The 18,230-nt window shown below is 37.0% G+C and overlaps 1 protein-coding gene and 1 pseudogene across 2 annotated transcripts; both read left to right on the top strand.

The window, feature by feature from the left end:
- The first annotated feature begins 385 nt into the window (after window positions 1-385).
- On the top strand, window positions 386-10,504 carry LOC133733944 (DNA-directed RNA polymerases IV and V subunit 2-like; annotated as a pseudogene).
- Window positions 10,505-10,929: 425 nt separating this feature from the next.
- On the top strand, window positions 10,930-17,939 carry LOC133733942 (leucine-rich repeat receptor protein kinase HPCA1-like). Of its 2 annotated transcripts, XM_062161600.1 has the most exons (20): window positions 10,930-11,070; window positions 11,352-12,624; window positions 12,952-13,069; window positions 13,162-13,233; window positions 13,472-13,546; window positions 13,636-13,707; window positions 13,812-13,973; window positions 14,084-14,158; window positions 14,476-14,547; window positions 14,651-14,722; window positions 14,809-14,877; window positions 14,979-15,053; window positions 15,172-15,243; window positions 15,394-15,561; window positions 15,691-16,172; window positions 16,240-16,373; window positions 16,481-16,615; window positions 16,701-16,920; window positions 17,025-17,260; window positions 17,365-17,939. In XM_062161600.1, exons 2-20 carry the CDS (start codon window positions 12,522-12,524, stop codon window positions 17,815-17,817), a joined length of 2,865 nt encoding a protein of 954 aa, XP_062017584.1. In that variant the 5' UTR covers window positions 10,930-11,070; window positions 11,352-12,521; the 3' UTR covers window positions 17,818-17,939. The 2 variants fall into 2 exon arrangements, with proteins under 2 accessions (XP_062017584.1, XP_062017585.1); XM_062161601.1 differs by lacking the exons at window positions 10,930-11,070; window positions 11,352-12,624; window positions 12,952-13,069 and having other exon boundaries at window positions 13,165-13,233; window positions 13,472-13,544.
- Window positions 17,940-18,230: the final 291 nt, after the last annotated feature.

Below are 18,230 nucleotides of genomic sequence, written 5' to 3' on the forward strand. Positions count from 1 at the left end.
TCCATTTCTAAGAGATAGAAGAGTCTTCGATCAAGAGGTTGACCGTTGAATTTGTTCAAGTGACTGTATACATAAGTTTCAAGGCAAAAATGATATTCTCAGTGATTCACTTGAAAAGCAAATGACATTTCATATATAACTATTTATTGTAAGTTATGAAATTTGATTGGTCGGATGAAGATGTTATGTGTCACGAGCAATATGTTTGAGTTTTTCCTTTGTAATTTCTTTTTATACGAATTTTTCCCTCGTAATTAAAAAGTTAAAAAAACTCGTACATTTTGAGTCATGTTCACTTATTCAATTGATTTCTTTTATTGGTTAAGTAGGTCTATGAGACCTACTTAAAAAGAAAATAATTTAAAGGAAATGTTAAACGGCAATATAGGAGTGTTGAGAATCTTTAGACGTCTTAGCTCCTGGCGCGTGGTACCAAAAAGACGGAGCAGATCGGAGACAGAGAGAGTGATCGACTGGAAAAATCCGAGAACCCTCTCACCCGCATTGTTCTTAAACCCTAAAAGGTAAGACCTTTCATTTCTCACTAGTCTCTCAAAAACCAAACTTTAGACAAAATCAGGGTTTAGGGTTCTATCTACACTACTCTGCTCATGTCTGTACCTATCAATTTCCAAACTTTCTCTATTTTCAGGACAGAAACTTAAGATAGGATGAAGCTGGTATTTGTTTGGTGTGGAATTTGGGTTAATTTTATTGAAATCTGTACTCTTCCGTGCCAGAATAATGAAATGAGAGTTGGGTTTTGGTGGATGAGAGAGCGAGCACACACTTCTAAGTGGTTCTAGTATTTTTGGTGCATTAACGTTAGAAATGCTACTAAGAATTAGCATGGAAAGTATGACATGTATAAGAACTACAGCTATAAGCATTTCTTTTGGAATTAAATGTTGCTTAGTAGATAAATAAGATATGAGCTGGTTATCTACTATAGGAAGAAAAAAGGTGCTCAACTGGAATGTATATTTCAAATTCTTCACACTTGAATGTATAAGAAACAAGCCTGTTTTCTCTAGTATTGAAAACAACCTTTCTCATTCTTGGTGAAAAAGTGCTGCCTCGTTGTGGGCCGAGTACCTTTATTTGTTTTTTTTTTTTTTTTATAAAATTATTACTGTTTACCTTCCCTCCTGTTTCTCTACAATCAATTAACACATAGGGATATTGTTTATTGCTAAACTGATATTGTATGCGCTTTTCATTTTCTTGTGCTCTCGACAGTTTTCAAATCCAATTGGGGCTTCATCGGTTGCCAAGGGAGATATTGGTATGAGTAGTAAGGGGGAAAGCTTTTCCAATCGGGTTGACATGGATATTGATGATGATAATGAATCTGTTGATTTGACTAGCATACATAATCTGGGAGAAGCTTTTTTGAAGGATTTCTGTAAGGAGGCATCAGTTTCATTCTTCAACCAGTATGGCCTCATTAGTCACCAAATAAACTCGTACAATGACTTCATTAAGGGGGGTGTATTCAATTAAGAGTCTGTAGGATTGTTTTGTATTTTAAAAGTCCTTTAAAATCTTGTGGTATTCAATCAAGATTTTAAAAAGTCATTTAAAATCTTGTGGTATTCAATCAAGATTTTAAAAAGTCCTTTTAAATCTAGTGGTATTCAAAAGGCCAACGATTTTGAAAGATTTTATTAAATGCTTGATTTTGTAGGATTCTAGGGTGCTTGGTATAAATACCAAACCCTATCAGAAATCCACCCTCTAGACATGAGATTTTGACGTCTTTTTTTTTTCTTTCTCTCACTCTGAAGATGAAAAGACGTCAAAGAGAGAAGAAGAACTTACCTCGAGCTGACCTCAACCTGTGAATCTTGGTGGAAATTATCACTTGTTAAAAAGGTATTTTTGATACTCATGTTCAATGTTGATTGTACTGGTTTTGGGTATTAATTTGATCAGATTAGAACGTTTATGTGGACAGATTATTCTTCTTTTGACATTGAAAGAACATTTTTATTCAATTTGCTTAAGGATTTCATATACCTAGTTTGCGTATTATGTGTTGGATTCTGCATATTTGGTTTGATATTGTTTCTCAACTACTTGGCTTCTTTTGGGGCTTTTTCTTTTTTAGGTTGAAATTTATGTTTGGCTAGCTTTGTATTGGACTATTGAGCTTTATAGAAAGATTGATGTCCTTATTAGAAACTAATCAAATTATCCTTATTTGTACCAATGAGAACAACAAGGGTTTGTTAGCATTCAAAAATATGTTGTTGCTGCTGAAAACAATACGGATCTTGTTTTTGTGATCGGTGCAATTTGGTTCATGGCAAAGTTGAGACGGACTTTACTGATGATTTTGTATCATTTTGTAGTTATCCATTGAGTGCTGCATACTGTATCATTGCCAGGCATATAGGCTTTCTCTAAACTTAAATGAGGTTGTCAATTGTTGGTGCATACACTTGCTAGCTTTAGAATTATGCCATTTAAATCCGTATATAAATATATGGAGCTCCCCTGGAGTTTTACCTGTGACAGGTACTCAACACGTATGCATTCTTGCACTCACTTGTGGGATGACCTCAGATTGTAGATTGCTATATGAAGAAGTCCTAGTTAATTAAGTTGAAACTCGAGTTACAGTGAAAGCCTCCCTTGAAGCAGTCATTAGAATTGTATGTTTAATTTTAACCTAAACTATCAACTGCTCTTAGAGCTTTGCAATTTGAATTGGTGCTTGCTGATCATTAGAATTGTATGTTTAATGTGCTATCTTTCTACCACATATGCATTTTTTTTAGAGAACACAAACTTATGATTAAGATAGAAAGTTGTCATACATTCCAGTAGCATATTCATGGTGCATCACACAGTTACCTTAAATATTAGAACAAACTAAAAATACAATTCAAATAGCAAACTTGAACGATATATAATATCCAAATAACATGTTCAAGAGGGGATGGATTGTGCAGAGTTGAGTTCCTGGAGCTCAGAAACCGTGACTTTTGATGTTATCCTTCTTCACAATGCCAACCTGAACTAAGAAGGCAAACACATTCTTTCGCTGATCACCTTGAAGTTCAATCACTTGGCCTTGTTCTGGGTCCTGGACAACTGTACCACTGCAGCAAAATTCCTTCTTAAGGTCTTTGAGAGTCTTGTTGTAGCTAAATTCCTTCTTCAGTCCCTGCACTGTTGTCAGGCTTTTCCTGCCATTTCGTTGCTGTATACGAATGTGCACATACTCTTTTGTCATCAAAAAAAAAAAATGTGCCATCTTTTTTATTAGTTTTGACCAGAGTGGCATATTATTGTTTTTATCCAAATCTGCTATATTGTTTGGATTTGCTACTATTTGCTAGCTTTTACCATAATAAGGTATAGCTAAGTGAATTCTTTTTCATTTATTTACACCCTACTTTTCTTCTCTTTCAAATTTTCGCATTGTCTTTTCTCCAGAGTGCGACGAAGTAAAATTTGGGATGCTATCAAGGAGATCCCAAACTTGGATGAAGCTACCGGTTTCAAGGCTCTTGAGTTGCTTGATACCAAAACAAAAAAAGATGGATTCTTGAATATGTCTCCTCAAGAGCGATCAAAATGGATATTCCACAAGATGGGAGGACTATAAATTGTGACTTGCAATGTTATGACGTCTTATGTGATATTATTATGAATTATTGTATTATGTTTGTCCAAAAAATTATAGTATTTTATTATATTCTTTATTCCAATTATTGTTATAAGGACAATCCATGCACTTATGAAATGTAAACAAATCTAAACAAATCCTGCTAATACAATACATTAAACTCTGTTTAAATCCGTGTGGAGTTAAAACAATCCGTGGATTCTACAGAATCCACGACAATCCACGGATTATAAAAAATCAATCAGAATCATTTAAAATCTAGATTGAATACACCCCCCTAAAAATGGTATACAAAGAGTCTTTGATAGTTTTGATGAGATTATAGTTTTGATGAGTATAATATGCTACCTAGGCATGCTCGGCTTCAAAATATGACATACTCAGCCAAGATCAAAGTGAACGTTACTGTTGAGGTAAACAAATTAGATTGCTAGTTTGATTAAATGCATGAAAGTTACTAGATCGGATTCACATTAGGTGATTTGTGTACAAAACTAAAAACTATTGCAGTAATATTTGTCTCGTGTTGTCTTTGAGACGTATGTCTACTCCACTTTTCTAACCAGGGTTTGATTTACAATACATTTGGCATAATGTTATTTGAATGCATTCACAAAAAGGCAGCTAAAATTGCAGGGGACACTTTCATAGTTTGATTATAATATGCCTGTGGGTGGGCATACACATAGAGTAATATCATCTTATGGAATACTAATCTGAAAGGATTCGTTTATATTTCGAAACTTCTTAAACCTTCTTATATATCTCTTTTTATTTATTTCTTTATTTATTTTTAATTTTTTTATGTACAGGTATATACTCAAAATCTTGTCAGAAGTGAAAAGTTTAAAACTGGGAAAGAACAATGTCTTGACAAGCAGATTGTGACTACAGAGAGTAGAGATGTCTTTATTGGTAAGCTCCCAGTGATGGTGAAGTCTGACTTGTGTTGGATGAAAGACGAGAAAGCTGACTGTGAATTTGACCATGGAGGTTATTTTATAATCAAGGGTGCAGAGAAGGTGAACTCAAAACTGTTTTACTCTGTTTCCTGAATCAGTTATTTTCTTGAAAATCTGTCTGCAAATATCATAGGATTTTACTTGCTCCTTGTTATTCAATGCCTTTAAAAAAATTCTACGTGTGGTTTTCTATACATAATTTTAGTGACATCTGTGGGATGCCTATTGCAGACCTTTATTGCACAAGAGCAGAGCTGTCTGAAGAGACTTCTAATTACAAATAATCAGGGGATCACAGTAGCATATAGGTCTGAGGTAAAGCGGCATAGACTACTAATAAGATTATCAGGGATTTCTCAACTTGAAAACATTGAAGGAGTAGAGAAAGTTTTGTCAGTGTACTTTATGTCAGCAGAAATCCCTGTCTGGATTTGGTTTTTTGCCCTTGGGTTTCTTCGGACAATGAAGTTACAGATCTGATTGATTATGGCAAAGAAGATGCTAGCATTTCAAGCATTCTAGTTGCCTCAATTCGTGATGCTGACCAACGAAAAGATAACTTCAGGAGAGGGAAGAATGCTCTCACATATGTTGAAGAGATGATAAAGAATACCACGTTTCCTCCTCGGGAAAGCATTGAAGAATGCATCAGCATGTATCTGTTCCCCAATCTCAGGGGCATGAAGCAAAAGGCTCGGTTTCTTGGCTATATGGTGAAGTCTCTTTTACAGACCTTCAGAGGCCACAGGAAATGTGACAACAGAGAAGAATTGAAGAACAAAAGGTTTCACTTGGCTGGTGAGCTTCTAGAGCGAGAGCTGAAGGCACACGTAGGACATGCAGGAAGGCGCATGGCAAAGGCTTTGCAGAGAGACCTTTGTGGTGACCGTGTTGTCCGCCTGGTTGAGCAATATCTAGATGCTACAGTTGTAACTAATGGCATCTCCAGAGCATTCTCAACTGGAGCGTGGTGTCATCCTTTCAAGAGGATGGAGAGGATGTCTGGTGTGGTGGTAAATGTTGGGAAAACAAATCCACTGCAAACAATGGTAGATATGAGGAAGACACGCCTCCAAGTTCAATACACGGGGAAGGTCGGAGATGCCAGTACCTTCTCACTTATTTTATGTTTTGTTTCATGCTTTTCTTGCAATGACTGTCCCTGTCAATGGTGAAATGACCGAATGTTATAGCTCAAATATTAGTGGCCAGCTCTAGATATTTATGTTTTGGTCAAAGGGTCTTCCTTGTGTGTTTTATTTATTGAAATGAATTAATGACCTTCTGATAGTGAGAGACTATCAGAATCTTTACATAATGATATTCCTTCAGTATTATGTGCTGTGCTTTCATGTGGCAAAAAAAATATCACAAATAGAGTCCTGGACCTATTAAGTTTCTTATCTTGGTTGTAATTGGACTGATTAGATAACTTACTGAGTTTTGGTTGAATTTGTGAAGTCACCTGTAAGCTTTTGCCGTTCTGTTATTGAAGAGAATGCTCTACGAATAGATCTAACAGTGAATTCTGTTAAAGATAGCTCAGTCAGTTGGAGTGCTGGACAAAGATATAACCCTTGTTTTTTCACTTTTATCTTCATCAGTTTATTCGGATGCCATTTCTATAATCTGAACAGAAATGATTTCTGTTGTTCGGGTTGTGTCCCAGAACCTCTACACACACACGCCACCACCACCACCAATAGTAGTTGCATGTGTTTAGTCTAGGGCGTCTTAATTTTTATTTATTTTTTATTAATTTTTCTTTTTTCACTCTTGAGATAATTTTTTACAGAACTGTGGATAATAGAAGCTTGTGGATGCAGGCATCCTTCTCACTGGGGTGGGGTTTGCTTTATCTCAACCCCAGATGGTGAGAATTGTGGGCTTGTGAAACATTTGGCTACCACTGCACTGGTAAGTACAAACATATTGGAGCCCATATTGCCCGACTTTTTCTCTTGTAGCATGGAGGAGCTGGTAGATGATACTTCAACATCACTTCATGGGAAGAATAAAGTTTTTCTCAATGGGGATTGGGTTGGCGTTTGTGAAGATTCCCATGATTTTGTCACAAAACTAAGGACATTGAGATGCAGGAAAAAGTTGCTACATCAGGTTTTCTCTTGTTCAGAATTCACATTGCCTACTTTTATTTGATCGCCATGATTTCATTGTGCTGCAGTTTAGCAAATTAATTGAACTATGATGTATAAAAAGTGAATTTGGATGATACTGTGTTATATAACAGCTTTAGGGGCATATGTTTTCTGATTATCTTAAAAGGCTAAAAGCTTTTTCTTTTTGTGTTTCTTCTCTTCATTCCAAAGCATATATACATTAGAAGTGATGTGCTTTGATTCTAAAAAAGCTATCAAATGGCAGTTGCATGGGTTGTTCCTTTCACACCTTTTCTATGCTCCTGTCTTTTTTTGACTGAGGATTTTTGTTTTTTGTTTTTTTCATATTTCTTGCTTTTATACAGTTATCAATCTTTATGTAGCAGGAGCAAACAAAGTTTTAATTCACCTCCTATCTAAACAATGACTTTGCAAATAAACAAGTTGCATGTGTATAACAAGGATGTTTCAGTTATTAGGGAGAATTAATCTTTGGTAATAATATTGTCTTAGGTGGAAATCAAAAGAGATGAGCAGCTCCTGGAAGTACGCATATATTCTGATGCTGGAAGGATTCTACGTCCTTTCCTGGTAGTTAAGAATTTGAATAAGATTAAAGAATCAAAAGGGAAAAAACACACGTTCCAGGATCTTCTTGGCAATGGAATAATCGAGCTCATTGGAGCTGAAGAAGAAGAGGATTGCTGTACAGCATGGGACGTCAAGCATCTATTTATGGAGGGGAAGTCAGCAGTCAAGTACACACACTGTGAACTGGACCTATCATTTTTGTTAGGCTTAAGTTGTGGTATCATTCCGTTTTCAAACCATGATAATGCAAGGAGGGTTCTATACCAGTCTCAGAAGCACTCTCAGCAGGCCATTGGTTTTTCTGCCACAAATCCTAACCACAGAGTGGATACTCTGTCTCACCAACTACACTACCCTCAGAGGCCGCTTTTTCGTACTATGATATCTGATTGCCTTGGCCAACCAGGAAACCTAGTGAGCCATAAGAGAGTTATGCCCAAGCCTGAATACTTTAATGGCCAAAATGCAATTGTTGCGGTCAATGTGCACCTAGGATATAACCAAGAAGATTCTATTGTGATGAACCGCGCATCTGTGCAACGTGGTATGTTCAAATCTGAGCACATACGGAGCTACAAGGCTGAAGTTGAAAACAAGTTCTCATTGGGAAAAAGGAGGAAGCCAGATGACTGTATAAATTTTGGCAAAATACAGAGTAAATTTGGAAGTGTTGACAGCCTTGATGATGATGGATTCCCCTGTATAGGTGCATATCTGCAGAGTGGTGATACTATTATTGGGAGGTGCAGTGAATCTGGTACTGATCATAGCATCAAACTGAGGCATACTGAAAGAGGAAAGGTTCAGAAGGTTGTACTTTCCTCTAATGAAGAGGGAAATAATTTTGGTGTTGTATCCTTAAGACAGGTATTCCTATGCAATTGATTTAATATGTTATCTTAGACATCTATTTGGATTGCCGCATATCTTCAAATGCATGTAAAATTATGTATTTTGAGGGACACCGTGGTTTGTGGTTAATATATGATGTGTGTGGAAGATGGCAGCAAAATGCCCTTAATCTTCTGCAGATGAATTGACATCGAATAGTGTTTTGTATATCGCCTGCCTATTGCTTTCTGTATTTACTTATGAGAAACCAAATTCCATAGACTAATGACATTTATAATCTTTTGGCTTAGGTTCCTTCTCCTTGCCTTGGAGACAAGTTCTCAAGCATGCATGGGCAGAAGGGTGTCCTAGGATTTTTGGAGTCTGAAGAGAACTTCCCCTTCACAATACCGGGGATAGTTCCAGATATTGTAATTAATCCACATGCATTTCCTTCACGACAAGCTCCTGGTCAACTCCTAGAGGCTGCTTTAGGGAAGGGGATTGCCTGTGGTGGCTCAATGAGATATTGTAATTAATCCACATGCATTTCCTTCACGACAAGCTCCTGGTCAACTCCTAGAGGCTGCTTTAGGGAAGGGGATTGCCTGTGGTGGCTTAATGAGATATGCAACTCCTTTCTCTACTCCCTCTGTTGACGACATCACAGATCAGCTTCATAGGTAACTCTTCATTCTATTCATATGACTTTTACCTTTAACTTTATTTTATATTTGACAATTCGATGGGGGATCTAACTTCTTTGAACCATACTGGAAACCTGCATTCCTGTGGTGGCTTCTTTGAAATGTATCTCTCTATGGATGTGCCTGCAAAATTTAATGCCTGTCTTTCCTCAATTTCCAAAATGAGAAGTATTATAGGAAATTAAACAACCAGTCATCCATATGAAAGGGAGGATCAAAATTTGATCATAAGAAATCAGTTGAATAAATGTGAATCTGTTAATGTTTGTTTCTGAGGTGCAGTAAAGTTGGCTAACTTGCTTGGATTTGAGGTTAGTTGAGTTGAGTTGTATATTATGTGTTGTGTTGAGACATTTACTTCTTCGATTTTTGGGCAATGTTGCTGAGTCTACATCATGTCTGGACTTTTATTACATGTTTGCCACTATAAAAAGTGGTTTTCTTCTGTTTTATAAAACTAGCAAAATTAAATAACGTTAAAAAGTGTTCAGTACTGTGTTTCATGACTCTTCAGAATGTTCGTGCCATGAAAACCTTGCGAAATGTAGTGTATTTTGCTACTATGGCACCAAGTACCACTGTTTTGTCTCTTCATTTTTTAGTTATCCATTCTTTTCCAAATGGAATTTACATGGTTACCTACAAGATTATTCTTATGTTTAGAAAAGAATATTTAGTTATTGAACTCCCCACTCTCCGCTCCCCCGTAGATGGATTAGAGTGTTCAGTACTGTGTGTCATGACTCTTCAGAATGTTCGTGCCATGAAAACCTTGCGAAATGTAGTGTATTTTGCTACTATGGTACCAAGTACCACTGTTTTGTTTCTTCATTTTTTAGTTATCCATTCTTTTCCAAGTGGAATTTACATGGTTACCTACAAGATTATTCTTATGTTTAGAAAAGAATATTTAGTTATTGAACTCCCCACTCTCCGCTCCCCCCTAGATGGATTAGAGTGATTCATGTAGTGCTTAATATCTTTGACAGAGCTGGATTTCAAAGATGGGGAAATGAGAGAGTATACAGTGGTCAAACTGGTCAAATGGTTCGCCAACTGATATTTATGGGCCCAACATTCTATCAACGTCTCATTCACATGTCTGAAGACAAAGTGAAGTTCAGGAACACTGGGCCAGTTCACCCTCTCACCAGGCAGCCAGTGGCAGACAGGAAGAGATTTGGTGGGGTAAAGTTTGGTGAGATGGAGCGCGACTGCCTTATAGCCCATGGAGCATCAGCAAACTTACATGAACGCCTTTTCACTCTTAGTGACTCCTCCGAAATGCATGCTTGCCTGAAATGCAAAAATGCGGCTAATGTGATAGATGGAACAGTTGTTGGCAGTAGAATCAGGGGTCCATATTGCCTGGTCTGTAAGTCTGTTGATGACATTGTCAGGTTGAATGTTCCATATGGGGCCAAGTTATTGTGCCAGGAACTTTTCAGCATGGGCATAAGTCTCAAGTTTGAGACCAGGCTCTGCTGAGTGAGCACTAGAAACTCTGTTTCGGGAGCGCTATAGAACTTTGTTTTGTAAATGACTATGAATATCTCTCAGTTACTGCCCCGTAGGTTTTCAAGGATTCTAGTTCCAGTGGTTGATTGTAATTTCTAACTCTCTTTTAACTTATATGTTTTAGTTTTGTGTGACCAAGTCATGAGCATAATTAGGCTTTCTTAATTGGCTGGGGCCCAAAACGTTTTACTAATGGTTGCAACATCAATCAACTAATTTGCTGGATTTGGTTAGTCATGTAGTATTCACGTGTACATTTGGAGTGTTGTTGCAGTTGTTGATTTTCAATTGCTTCATTTGATTGTTTCAGAGACGATGACTACGTAAAGATAATGACTTTCTACCAATCCCATGTTAATGGGTATACTGCTAACCTAGTTTAAACCTTTCTGGGGATGACTTATTCTTTCTCATGCTGTTACCTCTGTTCTTTGTGCAATATATATTCCGTTCTGTCATAACCAGTAAAACCTCGGACTATCCGAGGGTCGATATCTCAATAGACTTAAATACGCTCCATCTGACTTACTTCTTCACAGATTGTTTGTTCTACACAGCAAAAGTTGGCTAGTAAGGTGACTAAGAAGGTTTTGATGCCCATTTGCCATAAAGGCATAAAGTAATGGGTTTTGCCACTCGTGTGTTTCGGCAATTCCTGTTAATCCCATTCTTTGTCATTGCAGCAGAGGGAACTGTTCAGGAGTGTGAGTTTTATCCAACAATTTAGTTCATAGGTTTATGACAGGCTATTGATATTTCTTCTTCAGCTAGCTTGATAGCACCTTTCTGCATTTCCATAGTTTAAACTTGTTCAGTACTCGCCATTTTGTTGATGTACTTGCTTCTTGTCCATAAGACAGTTGTCTTATGTAGCACTCAAGAGTTTCGATTAACATTGAGTTATAGAATGTAATATTGTGAATTCCTCAAGTCAGTCTCAGCTCATTGCTGAAGAACTAAACTGATGGAAAGAATCTTGATGCAGTTAATGCTATTACGGGACTCCAGCATGAGTGGGGCATTAAACCTCCAAGTTGGAATGGTTCAGATGATCAGATCCTTGTGGCAACTGGGAAGGTATTGAATGCACCAATTCCCAGATTACTGCTATGTAAGTTCGTAGTCTCCACCTTTTTTACTCAAATCTGCCAGTTTAGTGCCCAGACAATCCGAGATTGTGGTGATCATACCAAATTAAAAATTGAAAAGGAGAAGACTTGCAAAATCTTTAGCTCAGACAACGATTCAATTTCCCTGGATAGTGTAAAAGATCCCACAAAAGAAAATATAACTTATAAGTAGGTGGTTCTTACCTAATTATACCGAGGCCTTTTGTGATTAAAACCCCACACCTAACGGGTAACGGGTGGTTAAGTTAGGACAATATCGGTATAATGGTAGGCCATGAGCCACACTTGTCACTATTTAACAAATAGCCGACCTTTCAAACCCATGTCTGCCAATGTTCTGAAATAAAAAGCAGACGAATCAGTAAAAGGAAAATGGTGGAAGCAAGCAATTTTGTGTCTGCCTAATACCATGAGCATGGGATACAACTCCGCTATTCAAAAAAAGAAAATTCACCCTTTCAAAAAAAAAAAAAAATTATGAGGTTAACTAGGCCTTCTTAATTGGCTGGGGCCTAGAATTTTTTACTAACGGTTGCAATATCAATCAACTAATCTTCTGGATTAACTTGGTTGAGTCGTGTTGTATTCACGTCAACATTTACATCATCCCCGACATATCTAGGACTAAATTAATAATTGTTGGCGCTGTAGTTGTTAATTTTGATTTGCTTCATTTGATTGTTTCTGAGATGATGACAACGTAAAGATAATGACTACCAATTCAATATTAAGGATTTACTAATAACTATCTTTCTGGGGATGACTTATTCAAGATCATCCTTCTCATGCTGTTTCCATTTCTGTCATGTTCGGTAATACCTCGGACCCTTTTTATTTCCAACTTATTATATAATTGTTGGACCACTTGATTCAACTATGGATGGTTCCGTTTGTTACAAGTTTGACCATGGACTGTCCGGAGGTCGATATCTGAAAGGTTTAAATATGCTCCACCTGAATTACTTCTTCCTAGATTGTTCTACACAACAAAAGTTGGGCTGGTAAGGTGATGAAAGAAGGTTTTGATGCCCATTTTCCATAAAGTAATGGATCGAGCCACTCAAGTATTACGGCTGCTCGTGTTAATCCCATTTTTTGTTATTGCAGCAGAGGGAACTGTTCAGGAGTGTAAGTTTTATCCAACTTCAAGCTACCTATTTAATCTTTCCATCATGTAGTCAATCACTTTTTGTTGATAGGTTTAAGACAGGCTATCAATCTTTCTTCTTTAGCTTTCTTCATTAGGATCTTTCTGCATTTCCATAGTTTGAACTTATACAGTGCTAGCCAAGTAGCCATTTTATAGATGTGCCTGCTTCTTGTTAACAAGACAGTTGTCTTAAGTAACACTCATGAGTTTGGATTAACATTAGAGTTGTATAACGTAATTTGTAAATTCCTCAAGTCATTCTTCGTTCATTGAAAAACTAAACTAATGGAAAGAATCTGATGCAGATAATGCTATTATGACACTCAGGGGCGAATGGGGCATAAACCCTCCAAGTTGGGTTGGTTCAGATCCTTGTGGCAACTGGGATGGTATTACTTGCACCAATTCACGGATTACTGCTATGTATGTTCCTGATCTGTTTCCACCTTATTTAATGCTCATATATTTGCCTGCATCCATGTTTTTTTTATTGATTTGTCTGCTTTTAATTTCAGAACGTTGGCAGACATGGGTTTGAAAGGCGGGCTACCTAGTGATATCGAGACGTTATCTGAGCTACAGATTCTGTAAGTTCTGTTCTACAATTTTCAAGTAGTTGTTTATCATTTGCCAAAAAAAAAAAAAAGGAGAGGAAGTTTACCACAACCCAGGAGTATCTAGGCACTGACTAGTTTGAATAATTTATCATCATTAGTAGAATTATGGTAACTACTTTAACCAGTTGCTTCATCCTCTAATAGTCATTGGTAATAGATTTGTCCATTCCTTGTTTTGTTAACTCATTGATCATCATTTTTCGTATAGGAATCTGGCTTTCAACGAGGACCTGAAGGGACAACTTCAAGCATCAATTGGAAACTTGACCAAACTAAAAACCGTGTAAAAGAAAATCTATGATTTCTCCAGTAGAGTAAATATTTGTATCTATGTGATTGTTTATCCTCCTAACAAATTTTGTTGCATACCAGAATCCTGGATGGTTGCAGATTCTCTGGTCCTATTCCAGCTACAATAGGATCTTTAAAGCAACTTTCTTATCTGTAAAGTTTCCAAATTTTTGATCCCCTGCTCTCCTTTTTCTTGTAATTATATGTTAGGCTGATATGTAGTAATTCCGGAACTCTTGATTTGTATGCTACTGCAGATCTCTGAAAAACAATAGATTTAGTGGTCCAATTCCACCCTCCATTGGCAATCTAGCCAATCTTGTCTTTCTGGACATATCGGACAACATGCTTGGGGATTCCATTCCAGTCTCTAATGGGACTGCACCTGGTCTTGATATGTTAAATAAAACAAAGCACTTGTAAGCCCGCTCTTGTTAGTCATTTTAACTTAAACATTTACATGGTACCTTGGCATTGTTCTTTCCAATTTATGTCCTTCTGATTCTTTCTGTATTTTCTTTAAATACAGTCATTTTTCTAATAACCAGCTCTCGGGCAGCATTCCACCTCAACTGTTCAGCTCAAATATGCCTCTGATACATTTGTAAGTGTTGTATGTTAAAGCGTTCATTTTCTAGAGGAGAAACTTGAAATATGGGAATGATTAATACAATCTGCAGAATAGAACAGGAAATGTATGAGTTCATGTTTATATGCGTTGCATTTCTAATTGTCTTTCCTTAGTCCTTACCGCACATTTCAGTTTCAAACAGCATTTCTAACTAAATGAAAAGTCATTGACATAAAAACTTAGGAATCAAAGCTAATTTTTTTTTTTCGTTTTCATTTGGAAAATTCCAATTCTGAACTGCCAAAGGAAACACATCAATTTCATCTGATCCAGTTCTTTTTTCTGTGCAGGATTTTTGACAGAAATAATTTCACTGGCAGCATCCCTTCCACACTTGGACTTGTGAAAACTCTGGAGGCAGTGTGAGTAAATATTTCATATCCTCGAGTGAATTTATACCAAGGCTATTACAGATGTGGTCTATATAGTTATTGAGTACTGAAAACTTTTCTTGTTTTGGTGCAGACGCCTTGATAGAAATTCATTAAGTGGGTCTGTACCTACGAGCCTCAGAAATCTTACAAATGTGTCTGAACTGTAAGTATGAGGGGCATACCAGATAAATAATTAACATCTATTTCAGTACAGTTTTGAACTGTAAGCTATTTGTAATATGTTTTCAGGCACTTGTCCAACAATAAGCTGACTGGCCCGGTGCCCAACCTTACTCTCATGGATTCCCTCAACTATGTGTAAGTACCAACTACTGTGTTTTTACAGAATTAGCTATCAATTAGTTTTTTCTTATAAAGAAAACTGTTCAAGTCATGGCTTATGAAATTTTAATCTGCAGGGATATGAGCAATAATACTTTTGATGCGTCAGATATTCCTAATTGGTTTTCAACCTTGAAGTTCTTGACAACATTGTATGCTTCATTCCTCCTCTATATACATACCTTTGTGCTTGCGAGTATGAAATGTCATTGATCAGAACACAATAATCAAGTGCTCAAAATTAACATACCTATCAACCCTCTGTGGCAGAATGATGGAAAACACAGGACTTCAGGGACAAGTCCCTCAAGCCCTTTTCAGCCTTCAAAATTTGGAGACAGTGTGAGTATATCATAATGACATTTAGTAGCACCACACTCACTGTAATGGATGTTTCATGAATCTAAATGACTTAGTTTTGAAGTTGGCTCAGCTCTAAAGAAGAGAACAAGGATAAAATTTCATTTATGCAACTTATATACGGTTGTATAGTTACAGTGATGATCATATGACCTGCTATAGGATACTGAAGAACAACAGTCTCAATGGTACATTGGATATTGGAACAAATTATGGCGACCAATTGAACCTAATTGATCTGCAGAAGAACAACATTGCTTATCTTGCACCAATTGATGAGGGATCCAACTACACATTGATGTAAGAAATAGTATGCATATTTAGTGTTTCCTTTTCTTTAGGATGCTGGATACTGAAATATCAACTCTCTAAAGACTAACCAGTTATTTTCTTGTCATAGTATTAAAAGTAATCATTCATCTTTTGCAGTCTAGTTGACAATCCAATTTGTGAGGGGAGTCAGAATAACATGGCAAAGAACTACTGCAATGTTTCTCCTCCTAATTCCTCAATTTCAACTACACCAAGTAATTGTGCTGCCTGTAGTTCCGGCCAGGTTGCTTCCCCCAACTGTAAATGTGCATCTCCCTATACACGGACTCTAGTCTTCTTATTTGTTTCTTTCTCAAACTTGGATGACGTCAATTATTACAAAGCTCTCTCAGACAATCTCACAAGATCTTTTCAGTCCAAAAACCTTCCTGTGGATTCAGTTTCACTGAGTCATCCGAGCTGGAGCTCATCTTATCAACTTGAAATTATCATAGAAATTTTCCCATCCGGTGATCAAGTTAGCTTCAACCAAACAGAAAGTTCAGCGATTACATCTGTTATTAGCAACCAGACTCTAGAGGGACGTCCAAATTCTTTTGGACCCTACTCTTTTCTTGTTCTTTACACCAACTCTGGAGGTAAATATGAAAACCACATTTATATCTATACTTCTTTCTATCTCTCATCATTTTATGGTGCCTACAGGATCAAACAAGGGCGTGATAATTGGAACGGCAATTGGTGGTTCTGTGCTCCTTTCATTATTAGTCTTTGTAGGGCTTTATGCTCTCCACCAGAAGAGAAAAGCAGATGAGTCATTGAGTGGATCGATCCTTTTGGTAAGCCATCAATAACTTAAAAAGTAGTTAGAGGACTTGACACAGTTTGTTTTGTGACTTACTGATGAAGGGGGTAATTTTATTGAGTTAATTTTGTAAAAATGCAGCAGACAGGGATTTCAAATAGCAGTGCTAGTGGTCCTCAACTAAAAGGAGCAAGATTGTTCTCATTTGAAGAGCTCAAGAAATGCACCGATGGTTTTTCGGAAGCAAAAGATATTGGATCTGGGGGTTATGGCCAGGTTACCTTTGATCATCTTTCATTATTATAGAGACTTAATCAAACATATCACTACACTATATATGACTTTTGGAAACATTTTACAGGTGTATAAGGGAATTCTTCCAACAGGGCAAATGGTTGCCATTAAAAGAGCTAAACGGGAATCTATGCAGGGAGGAGTTGAGTTCAAAGCCGAGGTTGAGCTCCTATCACGAGTACATCATAAGAATCTTGTTGGCCTTGTAGGTTTTTGTTTTGAGCAAGGGGAACAAATATTGGTATATGAGTATGTTCCAAATGGTGATTTGAGGGACAGCCTATCAGGTATTCCATGCACTTGCACTTTACAAAGCTTGTTATAGAAGGGAAAGTATATATTTTACTCTGTTATCAGAAACACTTCTTGATTCATTTGTATCTTGGTTCAGGGAAGTCCGGAATCAGGTTGGACTGGATGAGAAGACTTCAAGTAGCACTTGGTGCAGGGAGAGGTCTGGCATATCTTCATGAACATGCAAACCCAACCATCATACACCGGGACATCAAATCAAACAACATATTACTCGATAAAGATTTAAATGCAAAAGTTGCTGATTTTGGTCTCTCCAAGTCAATTACTGATAGTGGAATGGACCACTTATCTACTCAAGTTAAAGGGACACTGGTCAGTAGAAACTCTTTTAACTCCCCTCGCAAAAATAATTCAATGTAGAAATTATTACAATAGTACCTTAAATATAACTGAACTGTGGTTTTCCATGATTATAGGGCTACTTGGATCCTGAATATTATATGACTCAACAGTTGACTGACAAGAGCGACGTGTATAGCTTTGGCGTGGTAATGTTGGAGCTGCTAACTGCTAGAAGGCCAATAATGCAAGGGAATTATATAGTGAGAGTGGTACAGATGACAATGGATAAGTCGAAAGATTTGTACAACCTTGATGACATTCTTGATCCATTCATTGGTTTAGGAACAGAGCTGAAAGGTGTAGAAATGTTTGTGGATTTGGCAATGTCTTGTGTAGAAGAATTAAGGGATAAAAGACCAAGAATGGGGGAAGTGGTGAAACAGATAGAGAACATTATACAAATTGCTGCTTTGAACGCCGGTACTAATCCATTGTCAACTTCAGCAAGTTATGAGGAATATGAGTGTAAGGACAGCGCCGAGGATGTTTACAGCAGACCCTTTGATTATAGTGGAAGGGGTTTTTGACGGATGAAGATGGAAGTTTAGTGAGTATGATAATTCTTTTATAAAATTGAACTTGGTAAAGTTTGGAATGTTTTTAGAATTTTAATACCTTAAATTGATTTGAATGGGGGATTTGTGTTGAACCTTCTGATTTTTTGTGACAAGGAATTGCTAAATATGGAACTGTAGGTTGCATTCAGTATCATATGAGTAAGAAATAGACCAACAAGGATTGCTTCTCTCTTGTCTTGGAGATTGTTACCTGGTGTAAGTGGAGTTCTTTTTTTTTTTTTTTTTTTTGGGAAAAAAGAAATGAATTGTATTAATACGCAATTTAGATAGTTACATCAGTTCTAAGTGCATGGGATAGCCATTGTGGCGCATCCGCAACCCAAACTCGAAATGCAGGAAACAAAAGCGCGTTGCAATTGATG

This window comes from Rosa rugosa, chromosome 2 (genome assembly GCF_958449725.1).
Source record: "Rosa rugosa chromosome 2, drRosRugo1.1, whole genome shotgun sequence".
NCBI classification, from domain to species: Eukaryota; Viridiplantae; Streptophyta; class Magnoliopsida; order Rosales; family Rosaceae; genus Rosa; species Rosa rugosa.